General features: G+C 40.4%; 2 protein-coding genes across 3 annotated transcripts in view; one reads left to right on the top strand and one right to left on the bottom strand.

Moving 5' to 3' along the window:
• The window catches only part of bbs9 (Bardet-Biedl syndrome 9), a 103,066-nt gene that overhangs the window by 33,431 nt on the left and 42,709 nt on the right, over positions 1-26,926 (top strand). For both annotated transcript variants that reach the window (XM_077576668.1, XM_077576667.1), the window contains 2 exons: positions 15,345-15,527; positions 19,788-20,037. In XM_077576668.1, the coding sequence (XP_077432794.1) occupies positions 15,345-15,527; positions 19,788-20,037 (433 nt within the window). The remainder of the gene's footprint in view (positions 1-15,344; positions 15,528-19,787; positions 20,038-26,926) is intronic.
• LOC144057620 (uncharacterized) lies at positions 3,656-6,045 on the bottom strand. Its single transcript, XM_077575419.1, has 3 exons — positions 5,551-6,045; positions 5,369-5,488; positions 3,656-5,290 (listed from the first exon to the last, which is right to left on the bottom strand). The coding sequence occupies exons 1-3, from the start codon at positions 6,043-6,045 to the stop codon at positions 3,656-3,658; spliced, it is 2,250 nt and encodes a 749-aa protein (XP_077431545.1).

Here is a 26,926-nt window from a genome sequence, read left to right as displayed (position 1 = left end):
AGAACATGTGGTGCACGTTAAGGAAGCCGGACCGGTTTGGCCCGAGCTCTTTCGCTGCTTTTTGAAGTCGAATGTGGACGGAATATTTCCAGTTGTCGCTCTTGAATGTTGCTCAGATGGAAAACGGGTCAAGAAAGATCCTTCTGGTTCGCTTTGGCTCTGATGACTTGTGTGTTGCTGTGGATTTTGAACAGATTGGGTTACTTTTACCCAACAGATTGGCTTAATTAAATTTACCCAGCAGATTGGATTAAAGATTGGATTTTGACAGGGGAAAATGTTATATTTTTGTTATATTGTTAAAACTAGGGCTGTTACTATCTAATATTTTTAGAATCGATTATGCTATTGATTATTCAATCTACTCTAAGAATAGTTGGGTCAAAAATAACCCAACTATGGGTCAAAAATGGACCAATCCTCTATTTGGGTCAATTTGACACATTTTTGAGTCAAGAAATGGGTCTCTTAGTGTAAAACAACTCAAATATCCTTTACTTGGGTAAAAAAATGTAATTTAATAAAACAGCCTAAAAAGTTGCATCAAATTGACCCATAAAGTGGATCGATCCATTTTTTTATCCATAATTGGGTTACTTTTGACCCAACTGAGTATTTTATCGATTAATTGAATAATCTGATAAAAACAAATTATTTTGCATTAAAGTTTAGTGGAAAATAATATTTTCTTGTTTTTACCATTTTTTATTGTTTATTTGGTCTCATTAAAAGATTGAACAAAACCAAATAAAAAATGATTAAGCAATAATTAAAAATAATGTGTTGTGATATTGATGCTGCACTGCAACAGTCATTGCGCAATAACGGCTTTAAAAGTGTAAGTGTTGAACCCTTTCACCTAGAAAGGTGTGTGCGTGTGCGCGTGCACGTGTGTGTGCATGAGATTAAAGGACCATCGGGAGCCGAGAAACTCTGGCTCCTCAATCATCTTGTGACTCGCCCCTCAGGAGATGTTTCACCTCAGCAACACACACATTTACACGCTTCAACGCACGCACACACGCACAGAGGTCGAGAGGATGAATGGCGCACAGTAGAGTGTCGGTGGTCCGGTTTGTTTTGCCTGAGTGTGTGTTTATGTCACAGAGGGGCTTATCAATGAAAGGCTGGCTTTCATGCGGATCGCTGACACTCGCTTTTGGTGTGTGTGAGTGTGTGTCACCCTCTTTTACATCAACGACATCTCCTGGTCCAAGGAAAACCAATTCAATGATAGTTTGGAAAGGAGAAGTGGCAGTAAAACAGGCCAAAAATCCAGTGCAAACAGCAAAAAATAAAATACATTTCTGTATGTGGCCAAAGTTGAAAGCAAATCCAACAATGCCTGGTTGACTAGTGGCAGCTCTCAGTATGATTGCAGTACACAAAGTATTACAGTAGTCGGTTACTAATAACAAAGTGTCAATCAAAATTAACCACAATTGTGTTGGCAGCGCACAAATTTGAAGTCCTACTACGTGCGCTGAATGTTTTTTCATAGTTACGTGGTGACTTTGTGGTCAACGTCAAGGAGACAAAAAAATAAGACAAACATCTTTTCATTATAAGCTCTTTAATGTGGCGCCCGGTGGGGTGAACATTTTTCCCAGCGTCGTCATCAGTCGCCAGGCGGAGATTTAATAAATCCTCCACGTTGGAATCTCTCGATGCCGCCAAGGAGATCAGAGAGGCCCCTGCGAGGTGGTCACGCTGATTTTATTAAACACTTGCAGCGTTGTCAGGGCGATGGCTGACGTGCGGTTATTTAACGGGACAGTCCAAAAAAAAAAACTCAAATGCAAAATGAAAACACTGGGAAGGAGCATGAAGATGCTCACGCTGAACTCATCGCATGGTAGATGCTGGAGTCGGCGCTGTTGATGTCACTCATGAGGCCACGCCTCTTAAAGGTGCATGTCATCATATTAGCTGTGTACGATATATTAAACAGTGTATGCATGACTTTCAGTTAAATTACTTAACACAATCTGTTTATTTCAGACATCTTCCAATAAATACGACCACAATGGTCGTTTTGAAAAGGTGCCAAATTACAAGCAAGTGCTACATATTCTAGTTTAGCGCCCTCTATAGGCCATGTTAAATTGCGCAAAAATACAAAAGTAAGACTCGAACCTGGTCCGTCTGGTCGGAAGACGAGTGTTTATCTGACTGAGCTCTTTGTCGAGTGATTGTTTCAGTGTTAACTATATGTTTTCTTAGCGTTGGCTAACGTTTTGTAACGGTGTACAACCTCACTGTGCCTTTTCCTAATCTCAACCATTAGTGTCCCATGTAAAGACGTAACGTGTAAAACCTCATGGAAAGCCTTTTTTTTTCCTGGAGAGCCCAGTATTGTTCATTCTGTAATTTTACCGATTTGACATGTCATCATCATTGCTCTTTTTTTAAAAAGTATATTTATTTATTTTGTATGTGGGTGAGTATGTGTGCGTGCGTGTGAGTGTGTATTCATTAGTTCACTTAAAACCTATTAAAAAATCCCATACCGTTCACCTAAACCGAACACTTCCAGCCAGAGTCGCGAGGCTGTCAGGAGACCAGAGGAAGGACCAAAGAAAGGAAAGTGAAATCCAGCACCGACCAGACACCTCATGGAAAGCCTAATGCCAACCCTAACCATTAGTCCGACGGCAAATTGGCATACATGTCAACAGTAAAAAAGACACTAGGGTTACTGGCCTGTTAGCTCAGTAAGATAAACGTTCGTCTTCCGACCAAATGACCCGGGTTCTATTCCCATGACGCTATTTAACATGGCTGATAGAGGTCGAGTTATTTAATAACGACCAATTTGGTCGTTATTGTTGGAGGACTTTTTGTTTTTTCTTTTTACAATGGACCTTCGCTATTTGCGGCGGATAGCCAAAATTAGTCCTATTGAAATCCATTGGGGGGGGGGGGGATGTAACCCCAAAAAATCCTTTAACCACCGATAAACCTCCAATATGAGCTTTCCACAAAAACGTGGTTGGCTCTCAGTGGAGGGGATAAGCTACTGTTTCACAACACATTCAACAAGCACTACAAAAAGAATGGATTGATACTTTATTCATCCCCAAAATGGCTGACTCACTACTACTTGACGATTCAGAACACAGCAAAAGTGAAAAGGTCGGATCTAAGATGGCGGAGTTGTCCGTTGTCCTATTGGTTTTGAGGAGTGGGAAATGCGTGTGCTTTTACAAGGTTTTGTTCTTAATTTTTCTGGAATATTGCTTAGGGTCAGAAAATCCAGTTGATTTTGAGGATATGGAAGGCTTTTTAAGAAGAATTGGTTGCTCAGCGCCAGAGTAGAATCTTCATGATTTTGAAGAATGGGGACATTGGTTGTTTAGTGCCAAGACGAGAATCCTGTTGACTTTGTAGAATTAGAATCTATTGACGTTGACAAACTGCTGTTCTGTGCCAAGATGAGGCAACTATTGATTTTTGAGGAATGTTCGTTCTGTGCCAGGACCAGACTCCTATAGCTTTTTGATTCATTGGGGGTTTGGTTGTTAGGCGTCAGGACAATAGTATTGTCTCTGAGGATAATCTTGTTTTTGTTTTTTTAGGGTTGTCCTTTGCCAGGACAAGAACCCTCCTGATTTTGAGCAAAGGGATGTCCTATTGATTTTGAGGAGGCGGAGCTTCAGGCTTGTTCTCTTACGCCGCAGCAGACAAAATTGAGGAACTTCCCACAGAGGGAAGTCCTCTTCACCTCGTCTCCTCCCGTTCCCCTCCTCCTCTCCTCCTCCCTCTTCTTCTCTCGCACCGTCCTCTCCTCTTTCCTCTTCCTCTCCTTCCTCTTCTCCTTGTCCCGCTTCTCCATCTCCTCCCACTCGGCCTTCAGCTTCCTCTCCCGCTCCTTCTTTTTCTCCTCCTCCCTCCTCTCGCGCTCCCTCCACTCGGCCCTCAGCTTCTCTTTCTCCTTCCACTCCTCCTTGTCCCTCCTCTCGCGCTCTCTTCTCTCCTCCTCCCTGCGCTCATTCGCCTCCTCCTCCTCGCTGACCCACCCCTCCTCTTTCCGCTTCTCCCTCTCCTTCCTCCTCTCCTCCTCCTTCATTTCTTTCACCCTCCACTCGGCCTTGAGTTTCTCCCTCTCCCTCCTCTTCTCCCCCTCCCGCTTCTCCCTCTCCTTCCACTCGGCCTTCTGCTTCCTCTCCCTCAGCTTCTTCCTTTCTTCCTCCCTCTTCTCCCTCTCCAGCCAGTCCTCCTTCAGCTTCCGGTCCTTCTCCTTCCTCCGTTCTTCCTCCTTGCGCTCTCTCTCTAGCCACTCGCTCTTTGTTTTGGTCACCCTCTCCTTCCACTCCTCCTCCAGTCTGGCCTCCTTGGTTTTCTCCTCGTATCTCCAATCCGATTCATTCCTCATCCTCTCCTTTTTGTCCTCCTTCCAACTGGGTGCCCCCTCCTCATTCGAGCTGCTTGGAGTCAGCTTCTTTTCCTCCTTTAGAACTTCTACCATCTCCTGCTGCTCCCTGTCCTCCTTTTCCTCTAAATATTTCAGGCTACCGCTATCATTCTTCATCTCCTCCTCCTCCTCCTCCTCCTCTTCCTCCTCACGGTAACTACAGGTCACTTGCTCCCTCTCTTGCTCTTCTTTGTTCTCCTCATTTTTCCTTTCTTTCACCTCCTTGTCACTCTCTATCTGCTCCTTTGGGTCATTTTCCGTCTTCTCCAATTCCATTTCTTTGTGCTCCTTCTGGTCATTGTTGGTCTCTTTCTCCTCCTTGTCCTCTTCCTTTTCCTTCATCTTCTCCTCCCACTGGTCACGGTTGGTTTCTTTCTCCATGTACTCCTCATTTTCCTGCTCTTTCAACTCCTTCCTCATCCCTGTCTCTTCCTTTTCGCTGGCTTTCACCTCATCCGTCCCTTGTGCTACCTCTTCCTTCACTTCTTTCTCCCTTTCCTTCCGTTTTTCCTCCTTTATGTTGTCTTTCACCTCCTCCTCCTTCCCTTTCACATTCGTCTTTTCTTTCTCCTCCTTCTGGTTGCAGTCTGCCTCCTTTGCCCCCTCCTCCTTGGCCTCATTATTCTGATTTTTCTCCCCCTGGTCCTTGAGCTTTTTCTCCTGCTCCCCTTCATTGCATTTCTTCTTCTCCTCCTCTTCCTCCTCCTGCTCATCCTTCGGGTTGTTATCCCCCCTGTTTTTATCCTCCTCCCTCCAAACTTTCTCCTCCTCTTTGTCTTTCTTTTCATCACACTCTTTGCCATCCTCCTCCGCCACCGCCACCTCTTTCTCTTTCTTCTGCACCTCCTCCACCACAGACCATCCTCCAGCCAGGTCCTAAATAGGAGGTGTCAAAACAGTGGGTTCACTGCATAAGATGTTAAAAAGAAAAAAAGGTTGTATTCGTATACACACGAGTAGGGTCTCCGGCTCCTCCATCTTGTCATACTGTTTGCCATTCTCCTCCTCTACTGCCTCCTTCTCTTTGTTCTTCACCTCCATATTCTCCACCAGAGTCCCTCCTCCAACCAGGTGCTAAAAAGGAGGTGTAAAAACTTTGGGTTGACTAAATTAAATTAAGTTGTATGTATACGCACCACAAAGGCCTCCGGGTCCTCCTTCCTTTCCTCCCTGCCCTGGAGCAGCTCCTCCTTCTCACGCCTCCAGCTGGCCGCCTCCTCGGCCAGGTCGTCCTTGGAGGCCTTGATTTCATCCAGCTCGCGGTTGGTCTTGCGCAGCTCCAACCGGACGCTCTCCAGCTCCACGTTGATGGTGCGCAGCTCCACCTTGAAGCGCTCCAGCTCCAGGTTGCTTTTGCGCAGCTCGGCCTGCGTTTTCTCACCAGCCCGCATGGTGTTGGACAGCTCCGAGTTCTCAATCAGCATCTTTCGGTAGTTGCCTTCCAGAAACTTGAGGTAGGAGGCAATGTTCTCCTCCATCTTGGGCTGGCGCGCCCTCGGCTCCTCAGTACTATCTTTCCCCGCAAAGGGCCGATGGCCCGACATCGTGGCGATGCGTATTGTGGTCTTTTTGTTATGAGGCGACGTCACTCTCTGCGACATCGTCACATTTGGGGGGTGATGACGCTTCATCGTGTCGAGGGAAGGAGGGAAGGCTCTGTGACGTGGACGATATAGGCTGAGATGCCTTGTAAGATCATGGGATGCTCCTTTGAAGAGACCTCCATCATCGTCCTTGTCATCGTCTACGAACAGATAGATTTCTTGCATGCTAAAGTAGCATGATATCGTAATTGAATTCGAATCGACGTTGCAATGTTGTAGAAGGCATTTTTTAAATCAAAGGCTGGAGTTTGGGGGGAAAATGCTTCATTTCGGTCAGGTTCCAAATAAGCATTGCATTTTGTGCCTCATCAAAACACGTTGTTGAAGTGTTTAAAACTAGGGCTGGGTTGAAAAAATTGAATAATCAATAAAGAATATATTTTCCTTTTCGAGCCTGATATCATGATCATTCATCAGTTTTTTCCCATAAATCCATAAGAAAATAAAATTTTAAAGGCCATTAGTGTTTTAGTATCTTACTGTTTTCTTGAAATTTAATGTTCACATAGATTTAAAAGTATTTTCTTACATTTCTGAAAGACCTGACTTATTGCACTTTAAGACGATTCAGAATCTTTCGCATTTATAATTATTTAATTAAAATATTTTCATTTCATCCCTGCTGATGTCAATGTTTGTGTAACACTTAACTGTTTATAACATGTGTCACTTTCAATAATAAACAATCATTTAACAGTTACCTACGCACAATTTTAATTGGAATTTAATGTTTGTGGAGTAGTGAGTGAAGAGTGAAGAATTGATGTTCGATTATTAATCAATATTCAGAGAAAAAAAATCTTGTAAATTTCCGTTTTTAAAGTGGCAAATTTGCGACTTTATTAAGTGGCAGTTTTACGAGAAAAAAACTCAGAAACTTGTCTTAATAATAATTCTGGAAACATAAATGTACAAAAGAATATACATTTTAATAAATTAACATAAATGTTTGATCCTCGTAATATTTCAAAATTGTTCAGCCCTACTTTGGAGCATTGTTATATGGTCTGTCAGCATATGTGTGCATGGCGTATGTATGTTGTTCTGCCCAAAGTCAACATGTCTGCCTCTGCAAGTTGTGTGCGCTTCACTTCCGCATGACAAACAATGGCTGATTTGTAAGATTACACACTGATTTTATGGTTGCGCGTGTACGCGCGTGCGGCAGGCTGGCGACGCCGAGATGAGGATATTTATCTTGTAGCAGTAAATTCCCTGAGTTTTTTCCCCCCCTCTCGCGCTCACTCTCTTCAATGCGACCATTCAGTGCAAAGCAAACACACAAGCGCACACACAGGTATACGCGGCCTCCAAGTGTGTGTGTTTGTGTGTGAGTTCGATTGGCTGTCCATGTTCATTGTGTGATGGCGATGGTTAGCATTCCGTTAGCATTACTAGCTTTGTAGCAATTTTGTGTGCGTGTATGTTTGTGTGACTGATTGGCGGTAAATATTCATATCTTGTCAACTGGCCTTTTGATAGCTTTAGTCTGGTTAGCATCCTGTTAGCATTATTAGCTTTGATTTGGTCTCTTGCAATTTTGCGTGTGTGTGTGTGTCCACGTATACACACTCGATGCGTGTGCAGCCTGGGAGGTTAGTGTGAACTTTTAATGACAGGCTTGTGTGTGTGTGTGTGTGCGCGTGTGTGTGTGTGTGCGTGTGTGTGTGTGTGTAATGAGTAGAGAGAGAGAGAGAGAGAGAGGTTCTGTGTGATTATAGGCCTCCTTTTAGAACCAGAGACTAAATATGGCTTTAGACTAAACACACACATACACACGTTGGCAGTGTAAAGCACATATGAAGAGAAAAGAAAACAGAATAATCTTCCTGGCAGACAGGATGTAGTTAACTTCCTTCAAAATCTCCCGTAGGAAATATAATACATAAGCTCAACTTCCTTACTGTATCCGCTTTTCAATCTTCATTTTCTTGTCTCCACTTCCTTGTCCAGCCTCTGGTCACCACAACCTGTTCTCCTCGACGTCCTGGTCTTCACTTCCTGTCTCCACTTCCTCGTCTAAACTTTGTAGTCATCACTTCCTTGTCCTCACTTTCTCATGTCTACTTCTCTCATTCCTATTTTTGTCTTCACTTCCTCATCATCACACCCTCACCTCCACATCCTATACCTTATCTTCACAGCCTCAACTTTTCCTTCTCTTTACTTCCATGTCTTCACTTCCCATCTCTAACTCCTTGTCTCCACTCCCTTGTCCCTACTTTATTTCCTCTTGTCTCTTTTTCCTTGACTTCACTTCCTCATTTTCACTTTCCTTTCTCCACTTTGTCGTCCGTACTTTCATTCCCACATCTTTATCTTCACATCCTCCTCTTTATGTCATCGTTTTTTACTCATCTACACTCTCTCTTTCCCATCTGCACTTCCTTATCTTCTCTCCCTCATTTCTGCTTCCTTGTCTTCACTTAATGTCACTACTTCCTCCTTTTTAATTCCTCGTCTCAGCTTTGCCATCTTTTATTTTTCTAAACGGGGAAGTACCCCCACCCACCACCCCCAAAATAAAATAAATACAATCTTGACAATAATATATTCTATGCCGCCCCATTATTTAAATTAAATTAAGTTATTCTGGTTAGTATTGCGTTAGTGGGATCAGAAGGCGGCCATTTTGCCACTTGCTGTCGAGTGAAAAGGACATCACAGTTGTTCAGGTCTCAGCTAACAACCAATCACAGCTCAGCTTCAGAAAACAGGTGAGCGATGATTGGTCGTTTCCTGAGCCCTGAGCAAATGTGATGTCATCTTCAGTCGACAACAAGTGGAAAAATGGCCGCCTCCTGAGAAGAATAAAAACAGCTGGATTTTGCTGCATAACTCATATTCCTCAAATGTAATATTAATCAGAAATCCATGTTTACACTAGTGAGGTCCCTTATAACATATTACGGTCAAGAAATGTTTAAGGTTGACTTCCCTTTTAAACTTTCTTGTTCCTACATCCTCGTTTCCACTTTTTTGTCTTCACTTTCATGTCCTCACTTCCTCCTCTCCACATCCATGTCTTTTCATCCTTGTTGTCACGTCTTCTTTTGCACGTCATCACTGCCTAGCCTGCACTTTGTTGTCCACGCAGCCTCATTCTAATTACCTCTTTTCTGCTTCCTTGTTTTCATGTCATCATTTCCTCTTGTCTCACTGGTCTCCGTTTCATGGTCTCCACATCCAGCTTTACACTTCCTTGTCACATTTGCTTATGTTGGCTTCATATCCTTGTCTACTTCCTCTGTGCTCTCTCTTCAAATTATGTGAATTTCTGGCAATGTAATGATAATTTGTGATCATCAAAAAACACTTTCTGGATTGTGTTAATGTATTTGTTAGTGTGGATCAGCATGCATGCACACTCATTGCACAGCTGTTTTGCTGAAACAGGCCCTTGGGTTTAGTCACATCACATTCTCTTAACACTTTCACGAGTTGAGCCTATGTGTATGTGTGAGCGCGCGCGTGTGTGAGATTTAAGGGTGTTCACTACGGGGCGAGTGTGTGCTGTCAGCATATGTGTTTGAACTTTCACCCCATCCACACGTCCACGCAGCTGTAGCAGACTACTTTATGAGGTGTGTGTGTGAATGTGTAAGTGTGTGTGTGTGTGTGTGTTTCATTTCATTCATTTGACCTGCTGTAACCTCCTATGCAAGCCTTACATTACATCCATCCAGATGTTTCCACACACGCACTTTGATATATATATATATAATTAGCCAAACCCTTTTAATTATTTAAATTTTTGTTTTTGGTATTTTGGGTGGAGTCTATAAAGTAATTCAAATATTTGTTTTTGTAATTTATATTATATAAAAAATAAAATAATAAAAATGTATATTATATAATTTGGGGGAATTTATCATTATAATATTTTTTTAAATAATTAATTAAATGGAATAATTAAAATAATTTCAAAAAATGTCATGCCCATAAATGTGTTGAATGAAATAAAAAAACAATTACAAAAAATTGAAGAATAATAATAGTAGGAAAAATGAATGACTACTGTATTTAAAAAAAATGTTTTTACTTTTTTGCATCCACACAGTACTATTTATATATAATTTAATTCGATTTTTGTGGCTTTTACATTCATAAAAGAAAATAAATGGTGAATAATATTTTTTTTTAAATGTAATGTAAGATAATATAAAATAAAATAAAAAGCTTGAACTAGTCACAAGTTTTTCAACTTTTTTCATCCATAAAAAAGCTAAAATAATTAATGAAAATATGATTTAAAAATGTCCATAAAATAGTTAAAATTAATACAAATTATTGATTAAAAAAAACCTCATTAATGGTACAGAAATGTGCATTTCTATCCTCACGTATACATGAAGACACACTTTAGACTTGAGTGCCAAATTCTCCACCCAGAGGTCCACTCCCACCCAACCCTCTCATTATTTCACGTCTGGGTGGGCCTCAGTGTGTGTGCCAAAGTGTGTGTGAGATCACCTTGGAACCTGTGGAGGTCAGCCCCCCGCAGCCTGAGGCTACCGGCGCCCTGGGAGCCGGGCTGGATGTTAATCCCAGGTTGGGTGTCACTGCGGTGGGTCACACTCTGTAATTTAGTCCCCTGCTCGGTCAGGGGCCTCTGAGCCCTTGGGACCACCCAGAGCACCAATGTATGTATGTAAAGTGTTTGTGTGTGTGTGTGTTTTTAGCCGTCACTTTATTTTATAGTGTTGTCCACAACAGGTGTGACAGTATATGTCTGTGAGTATGGTTGTATGTTCTGTATGTGGTAGAGTAGAACGTTGCACAAATCAATATGCTAAGCTAACGTAGCTAATACTGAGTTTCCTTGCCTCAGTCAAGTATGTATTTGAAGAGCAAAAGTGATTGGTCACTCTTCCCAGACGGAGAATGATGCAGCAACAACAGTGATGTTTTTCCTCAAAGTGGATCCAGACGAGGTTAAGTCCACAAAAGTCAACAAAAAGTCACCAAAGTGTCCTTTTGTCAGGCCGTGATTGATGAGCCGCCAAAGGAGGCAACTTCAATGTTTTCACTGCCGTGGTGGGTTCACTTTGGAGTTTTTTCTACACGCGTGTTCACACGGTCGCCACACAAAGAGCTTTGCTCCGCGATGAAAGGTCGTGTGTTCGATACCCCGCCCTCCTCCAGCACCCCACCATCAATCTCTGCACTCCCCCCTGTCACCCTATCTCCCTCCGCATAACTCATTCATTCACTCACATCCCTCCTGTTTTGTATACAGTTACATACATTCATTTTTTTCATGTATATTTTATTTCATTTCTCTGTTGGAATAACTTTCCCGATCCGGCCGGGTCGCCAGACCCTGTCATGCGATCCTCCACTCGCGCTCATCCACGAGGCTTTCATCAACTTGACTTTTTCAGCTTCTCAGCCGTGGTAACTGCAGCGGTCTTCTCGTCTCCTTCCCTCCTTCCCTCGTCCTCGCTGGCCGCGATGCTATCAGCAGACGTGTAGACAGACGACTCTTATCACTATTGTATGTGTGCGTGCTGGTTTTGAGCAGCGACAATAGCGGTTACTGTCTGGCAACCTATCGCAGTTGTGATCGCATCACCGCACTGTCTCCACGTCTGACGCCTGTTTACATCCACACCGTCTTCTACGTTTTGTGTGCGTGTGCACCTGTTTACCGTGCACTCGCAGGCCATAATATTAGGTACACCTGCCAGGGATTTTCAGATATATCATAGCAATATTTATTTATTGTATTTTAACAGTGCAGATTTTATAGATTTTAAGTCATATATTAAAGTGTTAGTGTAAAAAAAAAAGTTTGTATTACTTAATGTTGTGTTCGCAAGTGACATCATACCACGGCATCCATGTTGTAGCTATTTTTATCCACCAAGTTAGTAGACGAGTTCAAGACCTCTCAGCACATGTTTTTAATCATCTTCATTATCGAGGAAATGTCTTCTTCTGGTGTTAGTGGAAGAAGAACATTATTGTGTGTGTGTGTGTGTATGTGCGCACAGACTCACTCTGCGTGTGTGTAATTCTATCTGAGGAAATGGCTTCTGCAATCCAAGCTTTTGTTAAATGGCGATGCTAATTTGTTCTTGAATTAAGAGAAGGAAACCCTCTGTACACACACGTGTTTCACATGACTTTGACTTTGATTAAAACTTCCATCTGGGACTGAAACAACATCAGTCGTCAATAACAGACGCTTTTAAGCAGGCTGCTTGAATGTCTTGTGTAACTCTTGGCCTTTTTCTCTAGTTTGTGATACAGTATAAGTGCAATTAAAAAGTCAAGAAATGATAGCCAAAAAGCTAATCATTTGTAACTAACACTTCAGCTTTAGCCTAAGCATGGAAAGGAAAGTGAGAAGTCAGACTTAAACAGATGCTTATTTATAATTTTATTAGTGGTGTCAGGCGATTAACATTTTTTATCGTAATTAATCGCATGACTTCAATAGTTAACTTATGATTCATTGCAAATTTTGTATGTGTTCTAAATGTACAATAAAATCTACAATATATTTTTTCTAAGTTAGTCTAAGTCATACTCTTGTTAACATAAAAGTGGGGAAAAAACTTAAAACTAAAAAAAAAGTGAAAAATATGGCTGCATCTTTTAGTCATTGATGCAGTAATTTCATAATAATTCATAAAATGTAGTTAAAATTTAAAAGATGTACTGTACTGTGAAAAAACGTTGTGATATGGATTTGCGTTGAGGTCATGTTTCTGCCACTAGATGGCATAATTGCATTTGTAAGACGGTGACAGCTCAGTGCATTTTTCTTTTCATATTAAGAGCTATCTAATCTTCAACATGACGTAACTTGTGAAATTCTGCACATTTTTTAAATTGTAAAATACAACTTGACCCTAGTCTCCACAAATGTATGCATTATTATTAAATTTATTACTGCTAAATGTTGACGTGGACGTGTCTGCTGCGTTGCGACTGGAATTCTCCCAGTACAGGGTTTCCAAGTAAGGAGCGATCATTAGTCGCACGTTAAAAAAAAATTGTAGCATTAAAGGAACTTTAAATTAACACACTAATTTTTACACCACTAGTTTTTATGTATTGTTACTTTAATTTAGTTATGTGAAATCGGTTCACATTACAAAAGGTGATTTGGAAGGAATGTGTTAACCAGAACAACAAACAATTCATCTGAATCAGCCATCTTTGTTGTTTACATTGAGGTCGAAACTGGGACAATCCAAGTGCTATGAATCCGACTTCCCACCTTCCTCGAATGTAGCAGCATAAAGCGCACATGGTCTGGCCATCGAGACCAATAATAACACACCGAGTCATGTGACTGGTTTGTGCACGTCTATGTCCATCTTCTGCATTGTTGCCCATCCATGTGTCTTTGTTTATGTTTGCGTGTGCTATCATGAGCAAACACGACGCATTCCTACTCCGAAATTACTGGTCATTGTGTATGTGTGCGCGCCAACTAAAAGTGTCTTTGTGTCCACTCAGCTGGCATCAATCAGTGTATGCGTGGAAGCGAGCCGCGACCAACAATGGAGCCCTTCACTGGACCCTCAGCCTTTTATCAATATACACACACACACACACTTCAGAGACGTCTCGAGGGAGGGTGGTCCGCTCGTGCGTGCGCGCTCTGGTGGGGTTGAATTTTACATACTGTGTATGGTCAGAATGTTACATGTGGACCGAAGGAATTCAGCGTCTCGCAGGGTCGGTCGGGACCACTGACTTGAATTTCACCAGTGGCGACCCATGCAAAGGGTACATGGGCCTTCAATGGAGACTTGCCAATCGAATTACGAATCATATAGCATTAATGCTATACAAAAACATGATATAACAACAACTGCGTTATCTGTTAATCATTTGTAATGAAATACAACATACTCACCAGAAATTAAGATTTTAAAATTCATTCCGATCGCTATGAACTTTTTTTGGGTTAGCTCTGAGCATCCAATCAGAGGATGGAAAAAATGCTGATGTCATCAAGGGCCTATGAGGATAAATTTGAATCTGATTGGTTCTAGAAACCCATTACTGATTTGAAGACTGAATTATTTTACTAGTGAGGACCATGGACATGGACCCTAAACTGGGTATTATGGATTTCAAATCAATGCTCTAAACATCATCTAATGTCTCTCAGGGGTGAATCAAGTATCTGGCCTCGTATCTGGCCATCCGTCCGTTTATCAAGTATCTGGTCTCGTATCTGGCCACACGTCCGTTTATCCATCTGTAGTAATGACATTTTTCTCCCCACTATATTTGTGTCCAAACACTTAAGTCCAGGTGTCCTGTTGTAGAGGTTTGACGTTTTCCCATCTGGGTGTTCTTGACAAATCTCCTCAATCCATTTGTCAAGTCATTGTGGTCCATTAGTCCAGGATCTGCTTTCTCCTGAGCCTTGGGCCTGTCCTCGCTTGTCGTCCTTATCGTCCCGCCATCACTCGATCACGATGTTCGGAACGGACCCTGGCTGAGGTTCAGAGTTCAACTCACTCGAGGTCTTAAGTTGCACCTTTAAATGTTGGTCTCAAAGCCGGCGTTCGCTTTCTGTTTGCTGGTTTTCTAGGTCACCGCAAGGACGCAACACGGGGGCCCCGGCTCTTAAGTGCTTGTTTAGCTGAACGCTATGCTAAGAAGGCGCTCATTTTTCTTCGCCAAAACCAGCACAGCCATCAGATTTGAGTTGGAAGTAAAGTCGACTTGAGTTACAAATATAGGAATAGTTGATGCCTCCTGAAAAATGTTGTTAGGTGAATGGATGGATAGTAAAAAAAAAATGGAATAAGCACAGCTGCGTTCACATGGAAGATAGAAGATCTATTTGAGACTTCAGCCTTGTCATCCTTCCGACCTCTACATCGGTTCAAGGCTGGTAAGGAAGTGGCTGTCCACAGTCTGGTTCATGTGTCAGCCTCTGACCACCAGAGTCCTCGGAAGAGAGGAAGGAGGAGGGCGGTGGGTGGTAGGGGAACGTGTTTTCATGTTGATCCTTGGACTTTTCTCCTTGGAGTTGTTTTGCTTTGAGAAGTTTTTCCATCTGAGCTTCTCACCTCAGTGGCAGATGACGTATGGAACACTTGGCCATGCGGCTTGAAGGGGAGTGACAGGGAACGGGTGGCAAAATATACCATGTGCACTAAAGTAATAGGACGGTGAAAATATGAAGTTTCTGGGTAGGTTAGTATAGTTTAGGTCACGTGTCAAACGCAAGACCTCGGGGCTAAATCTGGCTCGCTACATCATTTTTTGTAACCCACTAAAGCAAAGTTTACATTATTTAAAAAAAAAAATAAATCCCTCAAGTAGTGACTGTTGTTGTGACCATCCAGGTGATGACTCTGGCGGAGGCGGCGGAGGAGAACGTGTGTCAGTTGGAGGAGGCCTTCGTGCGGCTGAGGAGCTCCACGCAGCTGCTGGTGCTGCTGCTGTCACTGTGGCAGGGCCTCACACCTGAGCAGACCAACATCTTGGAGGCCACCATGCTGCCGCTGCTGCACGACACACCGCAATTGGTACACACACACACACACACACATTCTCATTTTCTCGGGCAGACTCACAGGGAGGGGTGAGTGCGCTGCCAGTTAATCTCCCTCCCCCCCGTCTCCTCCACCCCTACCTGCCGCCATGCTGATAGGCCCCTAATGAGTCCTAATGACAGGTCATCAAGCCTCTAATGACCAACAGTGACTGAGAGGGAAGAACAAGAGAGTTGAAAGAAGAAGAAGAGCAAGTTGAAAGCGGGGTCAAGACGACCACATGATGACAGACAAGAAGCTGATGTTACACACTCAAAAGAAGAAGGCAACATTGTACGATCCTGATGGTGATTCTGAAGAAAATAAGTAGATGTTACCAGACGGGAGATGCAACAAAGCACAGATTTAGAAAAAAAATAATAATAATACAGTTCCTTCAGATAATTCTATCAGTCTTAACTCATTCACTGCCATAAATTCATAAAAGAAAACAACAATTATTAAAAATTAGGGGCGACAGGCAATTACATTTTTTTATTGTAATTAATCGCATGACTTCACTAGTTAACTCACGATTAATCACAAATGTTATATCAGTTCAAATGTAAATAAATAAAAATCTAGGTTTTCATACTCTTGTTAACAAAAGTGGGAAAAAATGTTAAACTAATAGAAATAGTTAAAATGGATTTTTGACGTTTATAGCCGTGAATGGCAGTGAATGAATAAAAAAATTAAAAAAAGATTATTAAAAATTTGGGACGACAGGCAATTAAATTTTGTAATTGTAATTAATTGCATGACTTCACTAGATGACTCACAATTAATCACAAATTTTTATATCTGTTCTAAATGTACAATAAAAAAATCTAGGTTTTCATACTCTTGTTAACAAAATGGAGAGAGAAGAAGGTTTAACTAATAGAAATAGTTCAAATGAATTTTTGACGTTTATTGCCATCAATGGCAGTGAATGAATAAAAAAAAAAAGACTATTAAAAAATTTGGGGCGACATGCAATTAAATTTTGTAATTGTAATTAATTGCATGACTTCACTAGTTGACTCACGATTAATCACAATTTTTTATATCTGTTCTAAATGTACAATAAAAAAATCTAGGTTTTCATACTCTTGTTAACAAAAGTGGGAAAAAATGTTAAACTAATAGAAATAGTTAAAATGGATTTTTGACGTTTATAGCAGTGAATGAATAAAAAAAAAGATTATTAAAAAATTTGGGGCGACATGCAATTAAATTTTGTAATTGTAATTAATTGCATGACTTCACTAGATGACTCACGATTAATCACAAATTTTTATATCTGTTCTAAATGTACAATAAAAAAATCTAGGTTTTCATACTCTTGTTAACAAAATGGAGAGAGAAAAAGGTTTAACTAATAGAAATAGTTCAAATGAATTTTTGACGTTTATTGCCGTGAATGGCAGTGAATGAAAAAAAAAAAAAAAAAGATTATTAAAAATTTGGGACGACAGGCAATTAAATTTTGTAATTGTAATTAATTGCATGACTTCACTAGTTGACTCACGATTAATCACAAATTTTTATATCTGTTCTAAATGTACAATAAAAAAATCTAGGTTTTCATACTCTTGTTAACAAAATGGAGAGAGAAAAAGGTTTAACTAATAGAAATAGTTCAAATGAATTTTTGACATTTATTGCCGTCAATGGCAGTGAATGAATAAAAAAAAAAAAGATTATTAAAAATTTGGGACGACAGGCAATTAAATTTTGTAATTGTAATTAATTGCATGACTTCACTAGTTGACTCACGATTAATCACAAATTTTATATGTGTTCTAGATGTACAATAAAAAAATATAGGTTTTCATACTCTTGTTAACAAAATGGAGAGAAAAAAGGTTAAACTGATAGAAATAGTTCAATTTTTCAATTTTTGACGTTTATTGCCGTCAAAGGCAGTGAATGAGTTAAACATTCATTTGTGGGAGGATATACCGACATCATGTTGTCGTTCACTTGATAAATTGAACAAGTGAGACAAGGATCTCGTGTGTGATTTACAAAAAATCCTGGCTGTCTGCAAAAAAATGTTCAAGCCCGACCCAGCACAGCACCTTGGAGCGATCCCAACGAGGAGGCGAACGCTCCAGACAGACAACATGACGTTCCGATCTGTCTGGTCTGGGAAAATCATCTGAGAAGCAGAGATGCAGTCACGACCGTGTGAGAACAAGCTACACTACGCTGGGATCTCCTCACCATCCCTTGAGGATACATCAGGATCACAATCAGTTCGTCACAGTGTAGAATTCACTGGAAAAATTCAGCCAGGTCTATAAATATTGGGACATTGACCCATTTCTGATCTTTTTGGCTCGGAACATCACCACCGTGGATTTGAAATGAAAGAAGCAACATATTGTGTAACCGCAGACGTACAACTTTAATTTGAGTATATCCATCTGAACGGGGATTAAAACAATGTGCCTTACACTTTTTAAGGGACCAAAATTAATGGGACAATTGGCTGCCGGGTAATTTCATAGCTAGGTGGGCATGTTATGTATGGCCAACAGTGGAACTTCATGGTTCCCTTGTCTTTATTGATGATGTGACTGACAAAAACTGGAGGATGAATTGTGAAGTGTTTCGAGCAATATTGTCTGCTCATATTCAGCCAAATGCTCCAGAACTCATTGGACAGCGCTTCACAGTGCAGATGGACAATGACTCATTTTTTAAGGCAAAGATGCATCTGGCGATATCTATGTGTTTCAGACATCAGTCTGCAATTGATTGCAAAGGATTTGCAACAAAGTATTAAAAGTTAAAGAGATTTATGATTAATTTGTCCCTTTACATTTGGTCCCTTAAAAAGTGAGTGGTGCAAATATACATAGTGTTGCAATTCCTATACCGGTCCCCTGGTTTGGATGTAAATACCCTCAAAATAAAGCTGAAAGGCTGCAGTTAAAGCACATCTTGTTTCATTTCAAATGGATTGAGGTGGCGTTTAGTGCCAAAAAGATGAGATTCATGGACCTGAGAAGAAAAAAAATCCAGTCGTTACAATGTGGAGGAGACAAAATGTCACACGTGAGGAAGTTGTACAACAGTTGAGCATTCAAGGCAATTAATAGATTTGTTTTCAAACTATTTTCCACACTCAATTGGTCAGTAATGTGTAAGAAATAACATGACGTGGGGACGAATCAATAGTATCACTTTGTGACAAAATATTAACTTGACCATATTTGGACATGCAGGGTTTCTACCCAACAGTTATATTGAAGATACAAAATGTTCAACCAAACCATGTAATTTAATCTGTCTGATAGCTTAATGCTAATACATAAAGTAACAGGCTAACGAAAATGAGCTAACATGTTTTGATCATTATAAACCTTCAAATAACTGCTACTTTATTTCATCTAACAAAAGTTTGCTTGTTTGATGCTAATACATAAAATAAGATGCTAGCAGAAATGAGCTAACATGTTGCGGTCAATATAAACTTTCAAACAACTGCTGCTTGACAGGCAGAGCAGCAACGCATACAAGCAGAGTTCACGCATGTGTATTCTCTTTACTGGAGCTTCGTTGGGGAAGGAGGAAGTAAGTGAAAGAAAGAAAATTAAGATATCTCTAGTAAGAGACATATTTCTGTTTTCTCTATCATTTCATCTTCCCCCCTCCTCACATGCCTTTATTTAAGCACGTATAAATAATTCTGCGTGTTGTGTGAATACAGCTCTCTGCTCTCCATCAACTTTATGGAGGAAGAAAAAGTTCCTTGCAGCTGTGTTTTTTTTTGTTTTGTTTTTTTTTAAATACATTTCTGGAATTTTTTTGTAGCTCAGCTGGATCACATTTAAGACGTCTTCACTTGTTGCACTGTTGACTCTGGCCCGGTGGGTTTTGTGAGACGTGATTACTATTCATTTATCTTTCTCATCACTACGCTTGATTGCTTGGTGGAGCTCGTTTTTCAATGCAAAACGTAATGATCTCACTTTAGGAACTCAGAATATTAAATATAATCGATGGAGCCTCGGTAAGATGTCCCTGTGAGGTTATTGTTGTACTGTATGGATGAAAATAATTTGTGCAATGGTGTTGCGCAAGACAGCATTCACACAATGGTACTTTTTAGCTCGTCTTTATAGTAAAGCTTTAGAAAGTAATTGAAATGCTTATGAATTAAAAAAAAATTTGTTACGATCCTAAAACAAAGCGCTGAATTATTTTCTCAATGCCGACGATGCATCAAAGTGACCCTTGCCCTCCGCGTCTCCCCCTCAGGGCTGGGAGGAGAGCTGCGACGCGGCCGTGTCTCACCTCCTGAGGACGTGTCTGTCTCGCAGCCCCAAGGACCAGGCCACCACGCTGGCCCAGGCCGGGGGGCCCGTGCTGGGCCTGCCCCGGGACACGGCCCGCCTCAAGAAGCACATCACCCTGCTGTGTGAGCGCCTGGCCAAAGGGGGACGTCTTACGCTGGCCTCCGAGGCCAACGTCCAGGTCCCCGCCCAGGTTCAAAACCTGGTGGCCCCCGGTGAGTCCCGCATCAGGTTCACCCGAGGGTTTAATGACACATTTCTCTTTCTAACTTACTTTTGTCCTTTACTCCTTTCCTTTGCTCAATTGCCTCCTTCCTTCCTTTCTTCCATCCTTTCTTCCTTCTTTCCTTCCTACCTTCCTTTCATCCATCCTTGATTCCTTCCTTCCTTCCTACCTTCCTTCCTACCCTTCTTCCATCCATCCTTTCGTCCTTCTTTCTTTCTTTCCTTCCTACCTTCCTTTCATCCATCCTTGATTCCTTCCTTCCTACCTTCCTTCCATCCATCCTTCTTTCCTTCCAACCTTCCTTCCATACATCCTTTTTTCCTACCTTCCTACCATCCATCCTTGATTCCTTCCTTCCTGCCTTCCTTCCATCTGTCCATCCTTTCTTCCTTCTTTCCTTCCTTCCTTCCTTCCTTCCTCCCTTCCTTCCTTCCTTTCATCCTATTTCCATGACCTCTTCCCTTTTCTCTTGGCTCTTCTGTCTTCACTTTTCCATCCCTCCGTCCTTCATTTCCTCTTTCTTCTCCATTATTATACCCTTGTTCCCTTTTTCTTTCCTTCACTCTATTGCGCTCACGCCTTTCTTTCACTTTTTTCCTTTCCTTCCTCTCTTTACATGCTTACTCTTTTCCTCTTCCCTCCACCTTACTTCCCTCAACCTCCTTTCCCAGCTTCCTCTTCTTCTTTCCTTCTCCTCAAGCATCTTACGTCCTTGTTTGCATCCTCTTTCCTTTTTTCCCTCACTCCCTCCGTTTTTCTCCTTCCTTCTTTCACACCTTTTCCTTCCTTCCCTTTCTCCCTTCCACCTTATCTTCTTCCTCCGAGCGCCTTTCCCCATCTCTGGTTCTACTCCCGCCCTTTGCTCTTCCTTCCTCTGCATCCCTCTTTTTTTCTTCTCCTTGATCCCTCTTTTCCACTGTGGCGTGTGACATCAGGTCTGTGAGAGCCCTATAAAACTTTAGACGCTGGTTGTGAAGCCGTGCTAGTAATTATCATATTAAAACCACAAGTCAGTTCATTAAGTCAGTGTTTGTGCGTGCTCGTGCTCGTGTGCGTGTGTTTACATTTGTGTTTCCTTGCCGCCTCCGGTCAGGTCGGCAGCGGTCTATCACACATACACACAAACAGCCGCTGTAAACAGGAATTTATTTGCCTTCTCAGATGTTGCTTTTTCACTCAGCCGTAGAGGTACGCACTTGTTTACGTTTCCACAACGCCAACAGCAAATGTCTCCCTCGCTCTCTCTCTTTCTCTGCGCACACACATTTGCTGGGATAGTGCACAAAAAGCCCCACTTGGTGTGGGTGTTACTGTGTAATTGAGTGTAAATGATAGCTTTTGGTTGGTAGAACATTCCTGACTTCAACACAGGCTGAGATGGACACACACGGCAATAAAATTTGATATAAAATCAACAATATCATTAATTTTAGCTTTAATGATACTGTGGCTTTATCAATTGAAGCTGTTTACAGTGAACCCCTGTTAATTGCGAGGGAGATTCACCCGCAATAGATGAAAGTTCACAATATATAGAGAGACCATCTAAATGTATTTTTTGTTGTTGTATAATTTCACTCCTCCCACATGCTTAAAACACATTTAAATGTAAAACAAACAAAAAAGAATCAACTATTTTATATTTAAACACCAAATCATTTAAGGTTCTCTTCAATAGTAGCCGGTTAGCCTAATGCTAACTTACTGAGAAACACTAGAGACAGGCCGACAGAAAGTAGCATAGATGTTACAATGAGCATAAACCTAAAAAAAAACAAACAAAGCATAAAACAATACTTAAAGGCAATATTCCCTCGTTTCTGTGGGAACAACAGCTATTACAGGAGTTTAGTTGGGTACCTTCTCTGCCTCATCTTGCTCTTTTTTTTTTTCTCAGGAGAGCTCAGTATTGTTCATTCGATTTGACATCATCATTGCTCTCCTTTTTTAAAAAAAAAATAAAAAATAAAAAATGTTTTTTTTTCTTTTTTTTCTTTTTTAAATATATATACATATATATACATATACACACACACACACACATATATATATATATATATATATATATATTTTTTTTTTTTTGTATGTGGGTGAGCATGTGCGTGTGCGTGCGTGCGTGTGTGTATTCATCAGTTCACCTAAAGCCCATTAAAAAAAAAATCTCATCTTGCTCTTAATTACACTGCATCTATTCCAATAGACCTCAGTGCTGCTTGGTATGCTGTGGCACAAAGCTGTATTCGGACTTGCCTGTATACTGTAAAAACCCTTTTAAAATGATTGCTTGTCCCCAGAGATGTCTTTTTATTAATAATAAACCTCCTTCTTGTAGTAGAATGATGTCACTTTTTGAGGTTAAGCCATATTTTTTTTACAGTGCACCAATGTAAAATTCACGCACTTGTTTGAAAACATTTACAAGATCTCAGCGGTACTTTTATGAACACGTTTAACTCCGATTTATTGGACAACGAAAAAACTAAAAGTGAACTAATTTGTGGCTACTGGACGTTGTAATGTGATGTAATATTTGCAAGGTAAATGGTTCTTTAAAAAAAAAAAAGTGCAATTTTAATTTGTCTTCTAGTCACTGTTTGCACTCTCATTTTGCTCTTTTTGGTTTTGGTTTGGTTATTAATGTAAACAAAGCTTTAAGTAGCACATGTGCGCTGCTTGTACAGTACACGTGTGTGTGTGTGTTTGCGTGCGTGTGTGTGTGTGCTACAGTTATTTTCACAGTGCTGCGCTGGTAGCTGTGGTTTGAGGCCTGTGTCTATTTTAGACTTAAAGAGAGGGGAGAGGATGGGCTTGCTGTATGTGTGTGCGTGAGCGTGTGTGTGTGTGTGTATAGATACCGTATGTAGTGTGTGTATGTGCATGCGCACCCAAGCACTATATGTACATGTGTGCAGCTGTCTTTGTTGTGTCTCTGCGGCGTTTACAAATTGAAGAGTGGAGCTCCCTGCAGTTCTAAAAATAAACACTGGACGATCAATAATTAACACAAGCCTCCGCCTCCTCCAGGAAATATCAAATATTGTAGATGTTGTCGTCATACACCCACACACAATAAAACATATAGAGCAGTTAGGGATGAGCTCATTGAGTTCCTTGAAAGGTTTTTGGGTCCATAAGACCCTGCTGATGAACTTTACGCCACCTTTTGGAGAACCATTCTTTGTATGGTCCAAGGGAACTTTAGTGAAACATTGTAATCAGTCACTGTGCTGTTAGGGTGCCATGGCGTGTAACACTCTAAACTTGGAACAGAGGAAGCAAACGTGACAGTTTTCTCAGGGGATTAGAAAGAAAATGAGTGGCAAGGTAAACTCAATAAGACCATCTCCAAGCAACTTGATGTTGATGTACAGCAGTTCCTTGTGAGCTCATTTTGTATTTGTATGGCAACCGTGACTGTCCTTGCCCACATGTGAGCGCATTATGGTACCTAGGGCTGTGCAATTAATCGAAATTCAATTCAAAATTCAATTATTACACTCCACAATTACAAAATCAGCATAATTGTATATATATATATATATATATATATATATATATATATATATATATATATATATATATATATATATATATATATATATATATATATATATTAATACTATTTTTACATTTGCACCTTTTTAAATTTTAAGATAACTATTTGTATAACTATTCGTCTTAATAGTTTTTACATTCCATTATTTTCTTGTTTCGCACCCAAAAATAAATGATCATCCTAATTGTGATTTCAATTATTACCAAAATACCGTATATTCAGCACTATAAGGCGCACCTAAAAGCCTTTAATTTTCTCAAAAAACGACAGTGCACCTTATAAGCCGATGTGCCTTATATGTGGGTCAATATTGGTTTAGTACTCAGGGGGCGTCGTCGAAATAACAGCGGTTAGAACGGTAGTCCCACACCTGAACAAGGCTGGAAGATATTGTAAATATGTATATTAATGTTTGAACAATGTTGAGTTATTGTTATATTGTTAATACGGAGCCATATTGTGACTGCACCACCAGTAACTTTTTTTTTAGAGTGAATAGAGTTGTCAGAACAATTAAGCAGTTATCAGACTGTTTTGTTGACATTCCCTTTAGCGCAGCTACATCTAGTGGATGCTTAACGCAACCCCAGCCACTACAGTAGCTTCTATTCTATGCGCCTAATAAAACGGTGCGCCTTATATATAGAAAAAGTTTTTAAATATGCAATTTTTTTAATCCGATGCGCCGAAAATACGGTAATCGTGATTAATATTTTCTTCCTAATCGAGCAGCCCTACACTCTAAAAACAGTTGGGTCAAAAATAACCCAACTATGGGTCAAAAATGGACTGATCCTCTACTTGGGTCTATTTGGCCCAACTTTGAGTCAAGAAATGTGTCTTTTAGTGTAAAACAACTCATAAATATTGGTCGGATCCTTAACTTGGATCAACAAATTGGGTCATTTTGTATAAAACAACCCAGAAAGTTGGGTCAAATTGACCCATATAGTGGATTGTCGATTTTTGATCCATAATTGGGTTAATTTTGACCCGACGGTTTGTAATAGTACCCTAATTCCTCCCCCAAAAAATTTCAAATGACTTGAGCGGCCTTGCATTTGAAACTTGTCTGTAGCTCACATTTTGGTTGACAAATTACCAACCAAGTGATAATTCACAAGCTCGTAGCTTGCCAAGGCATACACAGCAGGTATTGTATTTATTTTTGTTTTTAATTGCTATTATTTTACTATATTTACTTTTTTTCAAATTTATTTTCTGCTTTTTCTTTCAAACTATACTTAAAGGGGAGTTGAAATCAATGAATAATCGTGTTTATTAATTGTGATTTCAAAATCATTGTGATTATTTTTTTCCCCCCATAATCACTACTGCAGAGTGTCAGATGTTTTGCCACTTCTGCTGGTAATATACCTACAATGACAGTACAAGTTCCTGGTGTATTCAGTATGGGGGAATGTGTCTTCTTCCTGTGTGTGTTTGTTTGTATGTGTGTGTTTGTGTACTTGCGTTGAGGCTGTAAATAGCGCGAAGGCCGCAGGCAAATTGGCGCTGTCGGCACAGCCGTGTCACCCTCACGTTGAGGCCGCAGCCTCCCGGAATAAAGCATGAGGAATGTGCTGATGAGAAGCAAAACTCACGCTGGAAGTATTTCGGGACGCAGCCGACGTGCTCGCTCCACAAAAGTGTCGTCGGGACGACAAACCCAAACCGTCAAACCCAATCGTTCTTCCAGCTGTTGTTGACGCACCCAAACCATGCTTTTTTATTTTTATTTTTCAAATTTTTCGAGTGCAATCAAGCAGAGCCCGCATTGTCTGTCTTTCTGGACAACGGAATTGCAAAAATCTCCCGACTCAAACATTCCGTGAATGATGTTCTTCATTTTTAGCATCAGTTAGGGAATAAAAGACTGTACACAATTTCTACTGCGCTGTCTTGCTCACTCCAGTATTGATTTTCAACAGGTAATGGTAACATGGAGCTTTACATTTAAAATCTCTAATAAATGACAGTTTTTAGTTTAACTGTGGAGTCACAGTAGAAGCTTTTATAACAACGCTGTCCTGTGAAAAACACGTTTTGTCCTTTTTTGGGATGTCTGCATTCAGTTGAATCCCATAAATGTAAATAATAATAATAATAAAAATTTTAAAAAATTTAAAAATCGACATAAGTGACAGCAACGATATGTAGCCCTCTATTGTTTTTACATTCTAGTCATAACTATTGCAGTAGTTTCATTTAATTAAATTAAGAAAATGAACAAGAGAAGATTGCTATTACATTTTATACTAGTTTTAAGATGTTTATATTTTAGAACATGTTAAATTGACTAACAAAAGGAGGGTTTAAATTTGATTAAAGTAGAAGATAACATTTTACATTGGCAAAAAAAAAGGTGGGGTGTGGAAGACCCAAGTGCAGGGGAAGCAGGGACAAAAAGTATCTATTTTCCCAAAACAAAAAGGCAAACAAGGAAAGTGGAGTAATCAAAAAACAAACGTAATTGACTGGGAAAATAACATGACCCAGGAGGCTGACAACTAACGAAATGAAAACAATGAACCAGACAAGACAGAACAAAGTCAGAGAACTAATGCTGCATTCGAGGGTGGTCGGAAGTCAGATATATCCCAGTTCCGGCCTGAAAGCGTTCGAGGCGAAAAGTAAACAACGAAAATGGCGGATTTATTTGGTCCTAAAAAAAACTCATTTCGACGTCCAGAAAACTTGCCTTCTCGCAATTTTGCTTCATTTATTGTTTTTATCTTCTTCTTTTTTTTATAAGCATTTCGTACCGTTCAGTAGTTCACTGTATAATTTCATGCAGGGAGATAGCGGCATACTGTCACGTACATTGAGTTACGTGAAGTTATGTCAAATATTTATGAATGGAGAAAGCTATCTAGTTTTACCATTCCGGTCTGTGTTTCCAAAAGGGTCGCCATTGTAGAGTGCCGTCACATTATAGTCCGTCATTAAGTTGGGGGTACTTTTTTTTTTTTCCGACTTCACTGGTGGAATTTCCGAGAAAAATCTGACTTCCGACTATCCTCGAATGCAGCATAAATATAAGCAAACTGGTGACACAACGATGTGCACTTGGATAAGACGCGAGAGGCTGCAGGGAGATGATTGGCTGACACAAGGGAAAACTTAACGAGCAAGACAAAGCATGAAAAAAGGGACACAGGGAAAGCATGAAACAAAACTCAATGCAATCAAAACAGAAACACGTCATGACAACTTTTATGTTTATAACCAAAAAAGAAGCTTGAATTCAACATTTTAAAGCAGGATAAAAATACGTATTGATAAATTCATGACCAAACTCAAGGCTTTGAACAAAAGACGT

The sequence above is a fragment of the Vanacampus margaritifer genome, chromosome 9 (genome assembly GCF_051991255.1).
Source record: "Vanacampus margaritifer isolate UIUO_Vmar chromosome 9, RoL_Vmar_1.0, whole genome shotgun sequence".
Taxonomy (NCBI): Eukaryota; Metazoa; Chordata; class Actinopteri; order Syngnathiformes; family Syngnathidae; genus Vanacampus; species Vanacampus margaritifer.
Note: the sequence above shows the minus strand (reverse complement) of the source record. Positions and strands in the feature narration are given on the sequence as shown.